At 53.4% G+C, this 15735-nt stretch overlaps 1 protein-coding gene across 1 annotated transcript; it reads left to right on the forward strand.

Annotated features, from left to right (window-relative positions):
• Nucleotides 1–574: 574 nt before the first annotated feature.
• ASIC3 (acid sensing ion channel subunit 3) lies at nt 575–12509 on the forward strand. The gene is made up of 8 exons (XM_067470589.1): nt 575–1138; nt 8038–8188; nt 10621–10748; nt 11077–11227; nt 11509–11565; nt 11689–11842; nt 12000–12091; nt 12343–12509. Exons 1-8 carry the CDS (start codon nt 575–577, stop codon nt 12507–12509), a joined length of 1464 nt encoding a protein of 487 aa, XP_067326690.1.
• Nucleotides 12510–15735: the final 3226 nt, after the last annotated feature.

Genomic DNA, 15735 nt, shown 5'->3' on the forward strand with positions numbered 1-15735 from the left:
TCACAGTCAGGAAGTTCTTCCTACCTGTGCCAAGAGGAAGCCCTTCTCGGCCTGACTCAATGCTACTCACTGGCCAGGCATCTCTCTCTTTCCCAATTGTTGTTGTTATGTTCGTTCACTCTCAGCTTTTTTCTCTTCTTCACAAACAGCAGCAGCAGACCCTTCTCTGCCTCAGAGCCACTCGCTGACCAGGTCTCTCTCCCAGTTGACCATCCTGCCTACATCCTGCCCTAGGAGCACAAAGGGAGTGACCTCTGCGCAGAGGTCAGCCTGAGCAGCAGCCAGCCCTTCCCTGCCTCGGGGTCACTCAAAGTTACCTGATGCCCAGGTGTCTCTCCCTCCCAGGTGGACCTCCCAGGTGGCCTACCTGCCCGCCCTCCATTGCGCTGTGTCCACACGGCTGGCACCTGTCCAGGCCCCTGGGTCACCTGCCTGTCCCTCTCTGCCCGGGATTGGCCGGCACTGTGCCTCGGCTCCTTCCCTCTGGCTCCGGCTGAAGTGCTGAAACCCAACCCGTGCGGCCAGTGGCACGGCAGCAGAGGCGCCTCCTGCACACAGCGGCAGACTGAGGGTCATGGAGAAGCTGCAGGAGCCTCCCCAGGAGGGTCCCCCGGACCCCGAGCCACCCTCAACCTTCTCCGCGAGCCTGGCAGCCTTTGCAGGTGGCTGCACTCTGCACGGGCTCAGCCACGTCTTCCTGCCGGGGCCGCTCACCCCGCGACGGCTGGCCTGGGCGGGGGCCGTCCTGGCGGCAGTGGGGGCCTTCTTGTTCCAGGCGGTGGAGCGGGTGCGCTACTTCCAGGACTACCCTCGGGTGACCACCCTGGACGAGGCCGAAGGGCGAGCCCTGCTCTTCCCGGCCATCAGCCTCTGCAACTTCAACCGCGCCCGGCGCTCCCGCCTGACCCCCGACGACCTGCGCTGGGTGGGCCCCCCGCTGCTGGGTGTGGAGCCCCCCGACTTCCCTCGCTACCTGCAGGCACTGGGGTGGGAGGGGTCCCCCGCCAATGGGCCCTTCTTCCCCAGCACGCGCTTCGACATGGAGGCCTTTGTGGGCCGGACCGGACACCGGCTGGAGGAGATGCTGCTGGGATGCCGCTTCGGGGGCCGGGAGTGCGGTCCGGCAAACTTCACCTCCGTGAGTGTGCCCCCCCCCCAACACACACACAGGCAGACACCCCTAGCCTCCCCTCTGCTTGGAAAGACCCTCCCCAGGTATGTCTGGCCACAGCCGTCCAGCTCCACAGGCCACGGCTAGTGGTACATTGGTCAGCAGTGCAGCCCGTAGTGCCAGACCTGCTACTCCTTGCACCCTGAGGGAGCCCCTCTTTCCTGCCTTGTCTTTTAGGGGTGTTCAGGGCTTGCCCTCCAGACCCACCACCTTTCATATCCTTGGGGGTCTTCTCTCTTCCCTTCCTATGATCTGGACTTCCATAGGGTCAGCATTTTGCAGCTTCCTGAGGATTTCCAGAGGCCTCAAAGGGTCTCCAAATCCATCGAGAGGCCTGAAGTGCCACTGTGCATGTGCAGAGTGCATGCTTCCTGTCATGGCTGTTTTGAGGAAGGGGCTGTGGGGTGGGGGTCCCTGGGGTGGATGCTATTTCGACCTGAGGGATGCAGTGTTGATGCTTCCATTCTGTTGTTGAAAGATGGAAGCCAAATGTACAGAGTGCTTTGTGATGGGGAGGCATTGGGCTCCTCGGGGGGGGGGGATGTTCTGAATCCTGCAGCCCCCTCCTCCCCCTCCCCCTCGCTTCCAGTGTTTGGATCCAGATGCAGCGCTCCCCCACTCTTTCCCGCTCGCTCTCCCCCTCCTTTGTGTCCCCAAGGCTGCTCCGGTTTCACCTCCTTGCAGAGCCGCATCCCTCTCTCCATCCATCCCTCATCCCGTATCTCTTTCTCTGAGCACAACGAAACCCAAAATCTCTGGGATGTGGGGGCAGGGGTGCCCAGTCGGCAGAATCTGATCCCCAGCTCATGGCACGGGGAGCAGTTCTGTTCTGCGTGTCCCAGAGGCAGGCAGGGCACTTCCCATTGCAGGGGCTTTGCAGAAGTCTGCTGAAGGTGAGGGAGTGGACATCTAGTCCGGCTTTGGGTGGACTGCTTCCCTTCAAAATGATGGGTTACAGAGCTGGGCATGACTTAGATGAAGGGCCAGAAGGCAGGATCATCAAGCTGGTAGACGACACCAAATTGGGAGGGATAGCCAATACTCCAGAGGACAGGAGCAGGATCTTGACAGACTAGAGAGATGATGAGCCAAAACTAACAAAATGAAGTTCAACAGGGACAAATGCAAGATACTCCACTTTGGCAGGAAAAACAAAATGCAAAGATACAGAATGCGGGACAATGCCTGGCTCGAGAGCAGGACGTGTGAAAAAGATCTTGGAGTCCTCGTGGACAGGAAGGTGAACATGAGCCAGGAATGTGATGTGGCGGCAAAAAAAGCCAATGGGATTTTGGCCTGCATCAAGAGGAGCCTAGTGTCTAGATCTAGGGAAGTCATGCTCCCCATGCTCTATTCCGCTTTGGTTAGATCACACCTGGAATATTGTGTCCAATTCTGGGCACCACAACTCAAGAGAGATATTGACTCTAAGCTGGAATGTGTCCAGAGGAAGAGGGCGACTCAAATGATCAAGGTTCTGGAGAACAAGCCCTATGAGGAGCGGCTTAAGGAGCTGGGCATGTTTAGCCTGAAGAAGAGAAGGCTGAGAGAAGACATGATGAGGGCCAGGTATCAATATGTGAGGGGAAGTCATAGCAGGGAGGGAGCAGGCTTCCTTTCTGCTGCCCTGGAGACTAGGATGCAATGGAACAATGGCTTCAAACAAGAAAGGAAGGAGATCCCACCTGAACATGAGGAAGAACTTCCAGACTCTGTGAGCTGTTCAGCAATGGAACTCTCTGCAACTGAGTGTGCTGGAGCCTCCTTCTATGTAGGATTTGAAGCAGAGGCGGGGTGGCCATCTGTCGGGGGTGCTTTGAATGGGATTGTCCTGCTTCTTGGCAGAAACGGGTTGGACTGGATGATGGCCTACCAGGTCTCTTCAAACTCTAGGATTCTAGGAGTCTATGAAAGATTTATCTTAACAGCACATAATTATCATGGACTATTCAGAGCCCAAATATGTGTTTGCGCTTTCGATGTGCAGGCCCAGAAAGCACCTGTACCTGCGGATGGATAAGCAACAAGGGTAGAGAAGCAGGGGACGGCGGCTAGGACCTCCTCCTCCTGGTCCTGGATAAGGAGAGTGCCACGAAGAGCCCATCCCTGGCCAAAGAAGGGGGCGGCCAAGAAAGAGGTTGTGTGAATGCCTCTCCATCTGGCCGCCTTACGCCTCACCTCAGGATTCCTCTCCAGCAGCAGCCACAGCAGTAGCGAGCAAGCAGTCCCTTTCCTCTGGAAGTGCAACGAAGCCACAAGGAGGTGATCAAAGAAAGTTCAAGTGCCTCTTACTCTAGAGCAAAAGGCACTTGGCTGCAGGAACAGGCGCTTTCTGGGCCTGCATGCCACAAACGCACTGTCTTTCCAAGGGGAGTGCATGTGTGGCGTGGAGGCCCATGAAGTGCCCATGCCTGCCGGTGCCTACATCCGAGCACCTCCTACTCTAGAGTAGGCACAGCGGCTACAGGCACAGGCACTTTCTGGGCCTGCATGCCACAAACGCACTGTCTTTCCAAGGGGAGTGCATGTGTGGCTTGCAGGGCCAGAAAGTGCCCACGCCTGACAGTGCCTACATCCGAGCACTTCCTACTCTAGAGTAGACACAGGCACAGAAGTGCCCGTGCCTGCCAGTGCCTACATCCAAGTGCCTTCTAGAGGAGACAAATCGGCTACAGGCACAAGCACTTTCTGGACCTGCATGTCACGCACACATTCTCTTTCCAAGGGGAGTGCATGTGTGGTGTACAGGCCCAGAAAGTGCTCAGGCCTGCAAGTGCCTACATCCAAGCGCCTCCTACTCTAGAGTAGACACCACGGCTATGGGCACTTTCTGGGCCTGCGTGCCACGCACGCACTCTCTTTCCAAAGGGAGTGCATGTGTGGCATGTAGGCCTACAAAGTGCCCGTGCCTGCCAGCGCCTACATCTGAGCGCCTCCTACTCTAGAGTAGACACAGCAGCTACAGGCACAGGCACTTTCTGGGCCTGCATGTCATGCATGCACTCTCTTTCCAAGGGGAGAGCATGTGTGGCGTGCAGGCCTAGAAAGTGCAAACACCTGCCAGTGTCTACATCTGAGCACCTCCTACTGTAGAGTAGGCACAGTGGCTACAGGCACTTTTTGGGCCTGCATGCCATGCACACACTCTCTTTCCAAGGAGAGTGTATGTGTGGCGTGCAGGCCCAGAAAGTGCTCACACCGGCCAGTGCCTACATCCGAGCACCTCCTACTCTAGAGTAGACAGAGCGGCTATGGGCACTTTCTGGACCTGCATGCCATGCACCCACTCTCTTTCCAAGGGGAGTGCGTGTGTGGTGTGCAGGCTCAGAAAGTGCCCGTGCCTGCCAGTGCCTACAATTGAGTGCCTCCTACTCTAGAGTAGAAACAGCAGCAGATAAGAAGAAGCCTCCTTATAGTGCACACCGGGAAGGGGAACGTGGGTGGGAAGCCCGCCCACCCAACCACCCACCCACCCAACCAACCACTCACTCATCCACGAGCTGATAAAAATGGATCTTTTCTCACTCCAGTGCAAAAACAGATACCTGCCCTCCTGATTTCAGGAGGCTCCCTAAAAATGGATCACCCCCCTCCCCCGAAAGCAGAACACGAAATGGGTCAAGTTTTACCCTGAATTCACAACTCTAGCACTTGACACTATTTGACAGCCAAGCTTACAAATATATTTCAAAAGAAAAGAGAGGAAAATTTGACCAAACTTCCGAACCAGGAATTCTTATTGGACACAGTTGCAGTACAAGGCTTATTGGGTTCCAGATTCAGACACTAGAAACGCCACTGTAGGAAAGGTGACCTGTTTTGATGAGAATGCTTAAGGAGCCGAAGGAGAGATTTTGATGAGAGATCGCAAGTTTCATTTCGCAATGAAGAGTCATGTAGATCTGAATGCTCTGTGATGCAACTCATTTAATCAGCCTTCAAGGGAAGATTTGCAAACAGTGCCTCCCAGTGGCCAATCAGCGTTGCTGGTCCAAAGGCCGGAAAGAAGCACGAGGACCATTCCCCCACTTGGCTTTGCCTATATTGCTAATGCAGCAAACACACACTGACCATTATCCTGGAATGAAATCCAAAAAATACAGAATGGGGGACGATGCCTGGCTCTGGAGCAGAACGTGTGGAAAAAATTTTTGAAGCCAACAATTTATTTATTTTTTATCGTGTCAGGAGCAACTTGAGAAACTGCAAGTCACTTCTGGTGTGAGAGAATTGGCCGTCTGCAAGGACATTGCCCAGGGGATGCCCAGATGTTTTTGATGTTTTATCATCGTTGTGAGAGACATCTCTCATGTGCCCGCATGGAGAGCTGGAGCTGACAGAGGGAGCTCATCTGCAGTCTTCCCGGATTCGAACCTGCAACCTGTCGGTCTTCAGTCCTGCCATCACAGGGGTTTAACCCACTGTGCTACCAATGTGATGCTACAGCTAAAAAAGCCAATGGGATTTTAGCCTGTATAAATTGGAGTCTAGTGCCTAAATCCAGGGAAGTCATACTCCCCATGATCTATTCTGCCTTGGTCAGAGCACACCTGGAATCCCACTGTGTCCAATTCTGGGCACAACAATTGAAGGGAGATGTTGACTTTAAGCTGGAATGTGTCCAGAGGAGGGCGACTAAAATGATCAAGGGTCTGGAGAACAAGCCCTATGAGGAGCGGCTTAAGGAGCTGGGCATGTTTAGCCTGAAGAAGAGAAGGCTGAGAGGAGATATGATAGCCATGTATAAATATGTGAGAGGAAGCCACAGGGAGGAGGAGGGAGCAAGCTTGTTTTCTGCTTCCCTGGAGACTAGGACACAATGGAACCATGGCTTCAAACTACAAGGGAGTCCAAAACACCTGGAGGACCAAAGTTGTGTCAGTACTGTTGTTCAGCTGTGATGACAACATTGCTTATAGTTTAAACTCTGTGGGTTCGGTGTAGAAGTGTGATGCGGTGCAAGGGTTAAATGCATGAAGCTTTTATTTATGCCTAGAGTGTAACTTTGGACAGTTCCTGTCCCGTCACAAATTCCAAAGTTGAGATAACAAACAGTGTCTTCCAGCCATGTTTGGCGAAGAGGGAAGACATGTCTTTGGCTATTCTTGTACATAGTTTTGTAGAAAGTAACAATAAATCTTTAAGTGCCGCTCCGAGGCTTTGGAGCTGAATGATGGCTTCATGCTTCATTTGTTTTGTGCCTCTTAGCAGACACTCTGAGGCCAATAATCGACAATTTGGCCCATGCCTGACTTAGATCTTAGAGCAAGCTTCCTTGTTCATAGGCTGCACACAGAATTCCCACACCTGATTCCATTTTGCCAGACTGTTCCTCTTGCATTGTTCCCTCCCGGATTTTCCCGTCTCCCTCCCACGTGAACTGCTTTTTGTGTTGTAAATATCCCAAGCAGCCTGTAAGCCTTTTGGGCCTCACGTGACACGTTTGCATGCACACGCCTGCAACCACAACAGAGCCATGGTGAGATTGACGCAGGTAGTCATGAGGCCGTCTGGGGAGGAGAGGGTGGCCATGGAAAAACTTTTTATTTGGAGCATTCCTTCCTGCCCCCCCCCCCCCCCCAAGAACCTGCTTCTTCCTGACTGTTGCACTCCAGGCCAGGAAAGCGCTCTGACTTCAAACACCACACAACTGAGTAAAAATGCAAACAGTGTATTGAAGATAATTAAAAAGCAGTAGCAGTAAAAAAAAAAAAACACTCCATAAAAATAAGTAAATCCAATTAGGTAGAAAGATAAGCAGAAACAAATAGTCCAGGAAATTAGTCCATCAGAGTCCATGAAAAACAAATACAGAAACTGTCAGGATTATTTAGTTATGTATGTGTGTTTTTCAATGTGCTTCTATGTAATTCAAGATGGATTAAGATGTATTTCAAGATGGATTCTATTCTGCTCTATTGTGTATTAGAAATACTGTGCTGAGGCTGTGAAACTGTAACCTTGATAGAAATGGGATAACGTGTCCTCTAACTGGGAAGAAGAGGGAGGAACTAGTCTCAGCCAGAAGTCAGATAAGCAGATGTTCAGAGACTATTGTTTTTGCCTAGTAGTTCCTATCCGTAGCTTGCTGTGAATAGACGTGTGTAGATGTACTTAGTAAAACTTAGTTTTCTATTGGAACTAAATGCCTGCAGCGTCCTTATTTTGAAACACAGTGTCTGCTGATCTAGCAGTCCTGCTGGCAAGCGTCAATACTCTTGACAGAAATTTCCAAGGTAAAACTCCAAAGCTTGAATCATGAAATCAAACAAGGCACTTAACACATGGATCTATCTAAGGCAAGGCTTCCAAGGGCCAGGAGAGACGTCTTGACTCAAGTCCAACATTGCTTCGTCTGACTATAGATTCTGTACTTGACACTTTTATCCTTTAATATACTCTATATCCCAAGCGGCTGGGAACGGATTTTGTTTCAGCCTTGACTCTGTTATCAATCTCTCTCTCAGTCTGGCAGAATGCCTGAGAGATTGGTTTGTTTGTCTGTGCCAACTAAAAACATGCCTTCTATCTACTGGCTCATTAGTTTCTGCACCTGGCCCAGGTGCCGAACTATTCTCAGGCTCAAAGTCCTGGGAATTCTCTGGTAGCAATTCAGGCCTTCTTCCAGGGACCATACCATCATCCCCAAACCCTTCAGGACCATTCTCATCTGAAAAGACACTTTGAACAGGAATCCATTGTCATTCTTGGCATCAATAGCAACCTCATCATTAGGAACATCATTAGATACATGAACCTCAGAAACATCATTGTCATTCCCAACATCCAGCGCAACCTGATCGTTAGACACAACCACAGGCTGAACTCCAACACTGACCCCATGTGTGCCCCCTCTGTGCCTGCAGATCTTCACCCGCCTGGGCAAGTGCTACACCTTCAACTCGGGGGCTCCCGGCTACGAGCGCCTCTCTGTGATCCGGGGGGGCACCGGCAATGGCCTGGAGCTGATGCTGAACATCCAGCAGGATGAGTACCTGCCCGTCTGGGGGGATACCGGTGAGTGCCTGCTGCCCCACCCACCTCTTTCCATGTCTGGGACTGGGGAGGGAAGGGCTGCTTGACCAAGTTATACATGGAAAAAAAGCTTTTTATGGGGTGGGGGGCTTTGAAGTGGGGCTTTGCTTCTGTACACACCTATAACCACAGAATGGAAGTGGCATCTGTTGCAATCTAGCACTGGAACCACACCAGAGTCCAGTAATGCCTAACTAGAAGTGTTTATTAAGGGGGGAAGGTTAAAAAATGGGCAATTCCAAAAGGGTCAGTAGAATAGAAAGAATCCAATAGCAGTAATCCAAAAACAGGAAATACAAAATAGCAGTACTCCAAAAACGGCAAAGCACATTAAGTCAAGAGAACCAGAATTCCAAAGCAGAGATCCAAACAAAAATTCATAAACCAGAAAAAAGGAGCTTCTTCCAAAGCAAATCCTTACAGGAACAAAAAAAACATGAACTATATCAGGAAACTTGAATCATGAACTTGAGAGCACCATCAGGAAACCCATTCTTTAGCAACTTTGTCTCCTCTGAGAGGCTTGAAGCCAAACCACTTAATTTAAGCCCATCAAGGCACCCATGACATCATGCCGAACACACCTGGGCTTCAAGGTCATCCCACAGTTTCTATGAGAATGTTTTACTTGCCTGTCTCTTACTCCCTCTATCCTCAAACCTAATCTAATTTCTCAGGAAAACTCACCATCAGCCCAAGGACTTTCACTTTCCCCCATTGCCTGGGAACCAGTGTCAGAATTTAAAGCATTCTCTATCTGAGCCTCATCTGCCTGCAATTATCTCCGATCTGACACAGACTCCTCGTTTGAAACACATCATCCCCTTCATCTTCTGACAAATCCTCGGACGCTTGCTGTGCTACAACAGCATCTTCCCTCCATGCCTAAGAAGAGGGACATATGGCACCTCTCTCCTGATTTCTGTGACTCATACACTGGATTCATTGGAAGGTGTAGTTTCGCTGTGCACTGGATTAGCGATACTCTAAAGCAGTGAGATCCTTAGTTCTTGCTTTTCCCCTCCCTGCCCACTTCTCTCTTCATGAACGTGAGAGCACCTGCAGGAAACCCATTCTTTAGCAACTTTGTCTCCTCTGAGAGGCTTGAAGCCAAACCACTTAATTTAAGCCCATCAAGGCACCCATGACATCATGCCGAACACACCTGGGCTTCAAGGTTGTCCCACAGTTTCTGTGAGAATGTTTTACTTGCCGGTCTCTTACTCCCTCTGTCCTCAAACCTAATCTAATTTCTCAGGAAAACTCACCATCAGCCCAAGGATTTTCACTTTCCCCCATTGCCTGGGAACCAGTATCGAAATTTAAAGCATCCTCTACCTGAGCCTCATCTGCCTGCAATTATCTCTGATCTGACACAGACTCCTCATTTGAAACACATCATCCCGCTCATCCTCTGACAAATCCTCGGAAACTTGCTGTGCCGCAACAGCATCTTCCCTCCATGCCTAAGAAGAGGGACATATGGCACCTCTCCCCTGATTTCTGTGACTCATACACTGGATTCATTGGAAGGTGCAGTTTCGCTGTGCACTGGATTAGTGATACTCCAAAGCAGTGAGATTCGTAGTTCTTGCTTTTCCCCTCCCTGCCCACTTCTCTCTTCATGAACGTGAGAGCACCATCAGGAAACCCATTCTTTAGCAACTTTGTCTCCTCTGAGAGGCTTGAAGCCAAACCACTTAATTTAAGCCCATCAAGGCACCCATGACATCATGCCGAACACACCTGGGCTTCAAGGTCATGCTACAGTTTCTGTGAGAATGTTTTACTTGCCTGTCTCTTACTCCCTCTGTTCTCAAACCTAATCTAATTTCTCGGGAAAACTCACCATCAGCTCAAGGACTTTCACTTTCCCCCATTGCCTGGGAACCAGTGTCAGAATTTAAAGCATTCTCTATCTGAGCCTCATCTGCCTGCAATTATCTCCGATCTGACACAGACTCCTCGTTTGAAACACATCATCCCCTTCATCTTCTGACAAATCCTCAGACGCTTGCTGTGCTACAACAGCATCTTCCCTCCATGCCTAAGAAGAGGGACATATGGCACCTCTCTCCTGATTTCTGTGACTCATACACTGGATTCATTGGAAGGTGCAGTTTCGCTGTGCACTGGATTAGTGATACTCCAAAGCAGTGAGATTCGTAGTTCTTGCTTTCCCCCTCCCTGCCCACTTCTCTCTTCATGAACTTGAGAGCACCGGCAGGAAACCCATTCTTTAGCAACTATGTCTCCTCTGAGAGGCTTGAAGCCAAACCACTTAATTTAAGCCCATCAAGGCACCCATGACATCATGCCGAACACACCTGGGCTTCAAGGTTGTCCCACAGTTTCTGTGAGAATGTTTTACTTGCCTGTCTCTTACTCCCTCTGTCCTCAAATCTTGTCCTCAGAGGAGACCTCCTACGAAGCCGGCATCAAGGTGCAGATCCACAGCCAGGAGGAGCCGCCCTCCATTGACCAGCTGGGCTTCGGTGTGGCCCCTGGGTTCCAGACCTTCGTCTCCTGCCAAGAGCAAAGGGCATCCGCAGACGCCAGCAAATGGATGTAGGGACTGACTGAAAGGGGGGGGGGTATCCTCCTACTCCCTCCCCCCCCCCCCTGTAATGGTGGGCTCTCCCTGGCATCTCATCTTTCTGGTCTGGAGCAAGGGAGCCTTGGCCCTCTCTCAGACAGATCGGTAGGGATGCAGTGCCAGGGATGCTGGCGCTTGGGCCAAGGATGCACATGGGGCCTCTCTGTCTCTGCAGGAGACCCCTGCCAGAGGGGTACATGGGGTCACAGGGTCATCAGCAGTGTTGGGGGGGGGGGGGTATTGCCAGACTTTTCCTTAACTGCCCCTGGCACAGCTCTTCTACCTCCCTCCTCCGTGGGGTGTCTGCAAGTCCAGCCCTGTTGAGTCCACCTTCTTCGCCAATTACAGCATGGCCGGCTGCCGCCTGGAGTGCGAGACGCGCTACGTGACTGAGAAGTGCAACTGCCGCATGGTGCACATGCCAGGTCCGGCGGGGCATCCTACTGCATGGCTTGTCCTGTCTGGTGTGTGGCTGGGAGCCAGGGGTCAGTGGGGGAGAGGTGTGGGCACCCGGTCCTTCTGCAGGAGAGCCACAGCTGGCATTCCTGCCCACAGAAGCAAGTGCAGTCCGTCACCCCAGTCTGCACAGCTCTCCCCCCAGTATAGCTTCCTCTTCCTCTTATGGGGGCATCACACAGCTACTGGGGGAGCCCCTTCCTGCCCCTGCGCGACCTCACCCACCCCCTTTCTTTCTTTCTCTGCCCAGGGAATGCCATCGTCTGCTCTCCGGAGCAGTACAAGGTGTGCGCTGACCCAGCCCTGGGTAAGCACCAGGGTGCCCCCAGACCCTATTTGCCAGGTGCCCCCAAGTTGGATGATGGGCGGTCCTGACCCCTCCCACAGACACGCACCAGCCCACCCCCAATCATTCCCCCGCTTTGCCCAGACTTCCTGGTGGAGAAGGACAATGAGTACTGCGCCTGCGAGACCCCCTGCGAGATGGTGCGCTACGGCAAAGAGCTCTCGGTGGTCCGGATCCCCAGCAAGGCCTCCGCAAAGTACTTGGCCAAGAAGTACAACCGCAGCGAGCAGTACATTGCGTGAGTGATCCTCCCCCCCCCCCCCACTGTGCTGATGATCCCATAGGGTTCATAGTCAAAGGGCATGAGGGGAGCATTCCCAGAGACCCCCAGAAAGTCCCCCTCGCAGGAGCTCTGTTGACCCCTCCCCGTCTCTATCTGCTCCCTTCCTGTCCAGGGAGAACCTGCTGGTGCTGGACATCTTCTTTGAGGCTCTGAACTACGAAACCATTGAGCAGAAGAAGGCCTACGACGTGGCTGGGCTGCTGGGTGAGTGGATGAGTCTGAAGGTGGTGGTGGTGGTGGTGATGGTGGGTCCTTGCAGCCAAAAGCAGAAGTCCACTCCAGGTGGATGGGTGGGTAGATAGATGGTGCAGGCCTGGCTTTTTCTGGACTCTCAGGTGACCCTCTGGGTGGGTCATCAGAAGCCCCAGGAGGGGGGGGGGGAATAGGGGTGTCTTGGAAAGCACTTTGGGGATCTGGCACATGGGGTCCCATGCCACTCTGTGTTGCTCCCCCAGGAGACATTGGGGGCCAGATGGGCCTCTTCATCGGAGCCAGCTTCCTCACCATCTTGGAGATCCTGGACTATTTGTATGACGTGAGTGACCATTTTGTGGGGATGGGGGTCTGGGGGGTCAACAGGGCTGTCCACAGTGGGGAGCAGGCGGGCTGGGGAGCACAGTGACCTTTACAGCCAGGATCAGCAGTCTCCCCTCCACAGCCCCCCCCTCCCCCGTGGCTAGGCTCAGTGGGTTAAACCCTTGTGCCGGCAGGACTGAAGACCGACAGGTCGCAGGTTCGAGTCCAGGGAGAGCATGGATGAGCTCTCTCTGTCAGCTCTAGCTCCTCATGCGGGCACATGAGAGAAGGATGGTAAAACATCAAAAACATCCGGGCAATGTCCCCTGGGCACATCCTTGCAGACGGCCAATTCTCTCACACCAGAAGCGACTTGCAGTTTCTCAAGTCGCTCCTGACACGAAAAAACAAACAAAACTCTGTGGCTGCTCAGGGGCACTGTTTCCTGGCCCCGAGGCTCATGCGGACTTTGCTCTGCTCTGCTGCTGCAGGTTCTGCGAGACAAGCTCTGGGGCTTCTACCAGGCGAGGAAGCAATCCCAGAAGACTGACGGCGACACCATGGTAACCAGGAACCCCCTTTTTAAGACACCCCACCCCCAAGTGAGCAAGGAATGGGCAGCGGACCCCATTTCCTGCTGCCCAGAAGGACCACTGAAGACCCCTCAAACTTACCCCACCCCCCCCATAAACCCACCCACCACTCCCATAAACCCACCCATTGAAGACCCTCCAACTCCCCCCACCCACCCATTGAAGACCCCAAACTCCCCCCACTCACCCACCCATTGAAGACCCCAAACTCCCCCCACTCATCCACCCATTGAAGACCCTCCCATTTCTCCCATAAACCCACCCATTGAAGATCCCAAACCCCCACCCACCCACCCATTGAAGACCCTCCAACTCCTCCCACCCACCCATTGAAGACCCCCCAACTCCCCCCATATACCCACCTATTGAAGATCCCAACTCCCCCCACCCACCCACCCACCCATTGAAGGCCCTCCAACTCCCCCCAAACACCCACCCATTGAAGACCCTCCAACTCCCCTCACCCACCCACCCATTGAAGACCCTCCAACTCCCCCCACCCACCCATTGAAGACTCCCCAACTCCCCCCACCCACCCCCCCACTAGCCTCAACAGGGTTGGCTAGATATATGTGAGCACTAGGGAAGAGCACTCTGCACATGCTCAGAGATACTCGCCCTTCATTGGCTTCATCCTCACCCCCAGACCTTGGGGGAAAGAGGGGCCGAGAAGCCTTCCTCCTCCTCATTGCTCTCCTCCTCTCTGCCCTTTCCTGCCTCCCTCTCCCTCCATCGGAACCATCCCACCTGCGCCAGGAATACATGGATCTGCCCCGCGGACCCCCCAGGGAGAGCAGAAGCCCTGTGGCCCCACCACCACCCAGGTAGAAGTTCCTTTCCAGGTGTTTTGGTGCATGGGGAGGTCCTCTTCCACTGAGCTTATGAGACTTGGCTGACCTTGCTCCTCAGGCTTCGCTGAGGGGTGACCATTGGCTTTTGAAAGGGTCAAGGGCTAGCAAGATCATTCCGCTGGGTCGCCCCTTCCTCACATTGCAAGACACCCCCCTTGTCCTCCCTAGGTCCTAATCACACGCCAAGTCCTCACTCTCCTCTTTGTGGCCCTCTTTGCACCTTCTCCACCACAGGATGCCTACTATGCGCTGCCACGCAGCCCCAGAGACCCCCTCGGAGACCCCCCACCGCTCCCGTTACCTCGTGACACGGCTGTAGACCACACGGAGGAGTTCACCTTGCGAGGAGCATCGCTGCAGAGCCCCCTCCCTCTACAGCCTCAAAGAGGAGGAAGCCCCCCACCCAAATTCGGAAGAAGACCCTGCTTGACCCAAGAAGGGATGGACGCCTCCCACGTTGCTCCTGCCACACAGATGGGAGGGGCACCTCTAGGCCAAATATAGGGAGTTTGGATTTCGCCTAGTGAGGAGCATCGCTGCAGAGCCCCCTCCCTCCCCAGCCTCAAAGAAGAGGAAGCCCCCTCACTCAAATTCAGAAGACCCTGCTTGACCCAAGGAGGGCTCGATGTCTCCCACATTGCTCTTGCCTCTAGGCGACATAGGGAAGCATTGCTGCAGACCCCCCTCCCCAACCTCAAAAAAGAGGAGGAAGCCCCCCACCCAAATTCGGAAGAAGACCCTGCTTGACCCAAAAAGGAGGGCTGAACGCCTCCCACGTTGCTCCTGCCACACAGATGGGAGGGGCACCTCTTGCATCTAGGCCACAGAGGAGCACTGCTGCAGACCCCCCCCCCCTTCCCAGCCTCAAAAAAGAGGAAGCCGCCCACCCAAATTCAGAAGACCCTGCTTGACCCACAAAGGGCTGGACGCCTCCCATGTTGATCCTGCCACACAGATGAGATGGACACCTCTAGGTTACATAGAGCATTGCTGCAACACCCCCTCCAGCCTCAAAGAAGAGACAGAAGCCCCCCACCCAAATTCGGAAGAAGACCCTGCTTTACCCACAAAGAAGGGTTGGACGCCTCCCATGTTGCTCCTGCGTCACAGATGGGAGGGGAGCCTCTAGGCTACATAGAGCATTGCTGTAGACCTCCTCCCCAGCCCCAAAGAGGAAGCCCCCCCACCCAAATTTGGAAGAAGACCCTGCTTGATCCAAGAAGGGATGGACGCTTCCCACGTTGCTCCTGCCACACAGATGGGAAGTGCGCCTCTAGGCCACATAGAGAAGCATTGCTGCAGACCCCCTCTCCCCAGCCCCAAAGAGGAGGAAGCCCCCCACCCAAATTCGGAAGAAGACCCTGCTTGACCCAAGAAGAAGGGATGGACGCCTCCCATGTTGCTCCTGCCACCCACGTTGCTCTTGCCTCTAGGCTACATAGAGAACTATGGTTGCAGACCCCCCCCCAGCCTCAGAGAAGAGGAAGCCCCCCACCCAAATTGGGAAAAAGATCCTGCTTGACCCAATAAAAGCTAGATGCCTCCCATGTTGCTCCTGCCACACAGATTGGAAAGGTGCCTCTAGGCCACATAGAGCATTGCTGCAGACCCCCTCTCCCCAGCCCCAAACAGGATGAAGCCCCCCCACCCAAATTCGGAAGATGACCCTGCTTGATCCAAAAAGGCTAGATGCCTCCCACATTTCTCCTGCCACCCACGTTGCTCTTGCCTCTAGGCTACATAGAGAACCATTGCTGCAGATCCTCCCTCCCTACGAACTTGGGAAGCCCCCCACCCAAATTCGGAAGAAGACCTTGCTTGACCCACAAAGAAGGGTTGGAAACCTCCCATGTTGCTCCTGCCACACAGATGGGAGGGGCGCCCATAG

The sequence above is a fragment of the Anolis sagrei genome, chromosome 6 (assembly GCF_037176765.1).
Source record: "Anolis sagrei isolate rAnoSag1 chromosome 6, rAnoSag1.mat, whole genome shotgun sequence".
Taxonomy (NCBI): domain Eukaryota; kingdom Metazoa; phylum Chordata; class Lepidosauria; order Squamata; family Dactyloidae; genus Anolis; species Anolis sagrei.

What these genes read in the sequence shown, in the direction of transcription:
- ASIC3 (XM_067470589.1), top strand. Translation starts at nt 575, where the DNA reads ATGGAGAAGCTGCAGGAGCCTCCCCAGGAGGGTCCCCCGGACCCCGAG. An exon ending in TCTCCTGCCAAGAGCAAAGG is followed by an intron (nt 10,749 to 11,076) that starts GCATCCGCAGAC and finishes CCCCTGGCACAG; the next exon opens with CTCTTCTACCTCCCTCCTCC. An exon ending in GTGCGCTGACCCAGCCCTGG is followed by an intron (nt 11,566 to 11,688) that starts GTAAGCACCAGG and finishes CGCTTTGCCCAG; the next exon opens with ACTTCCTGGTGGAGAAGGAC.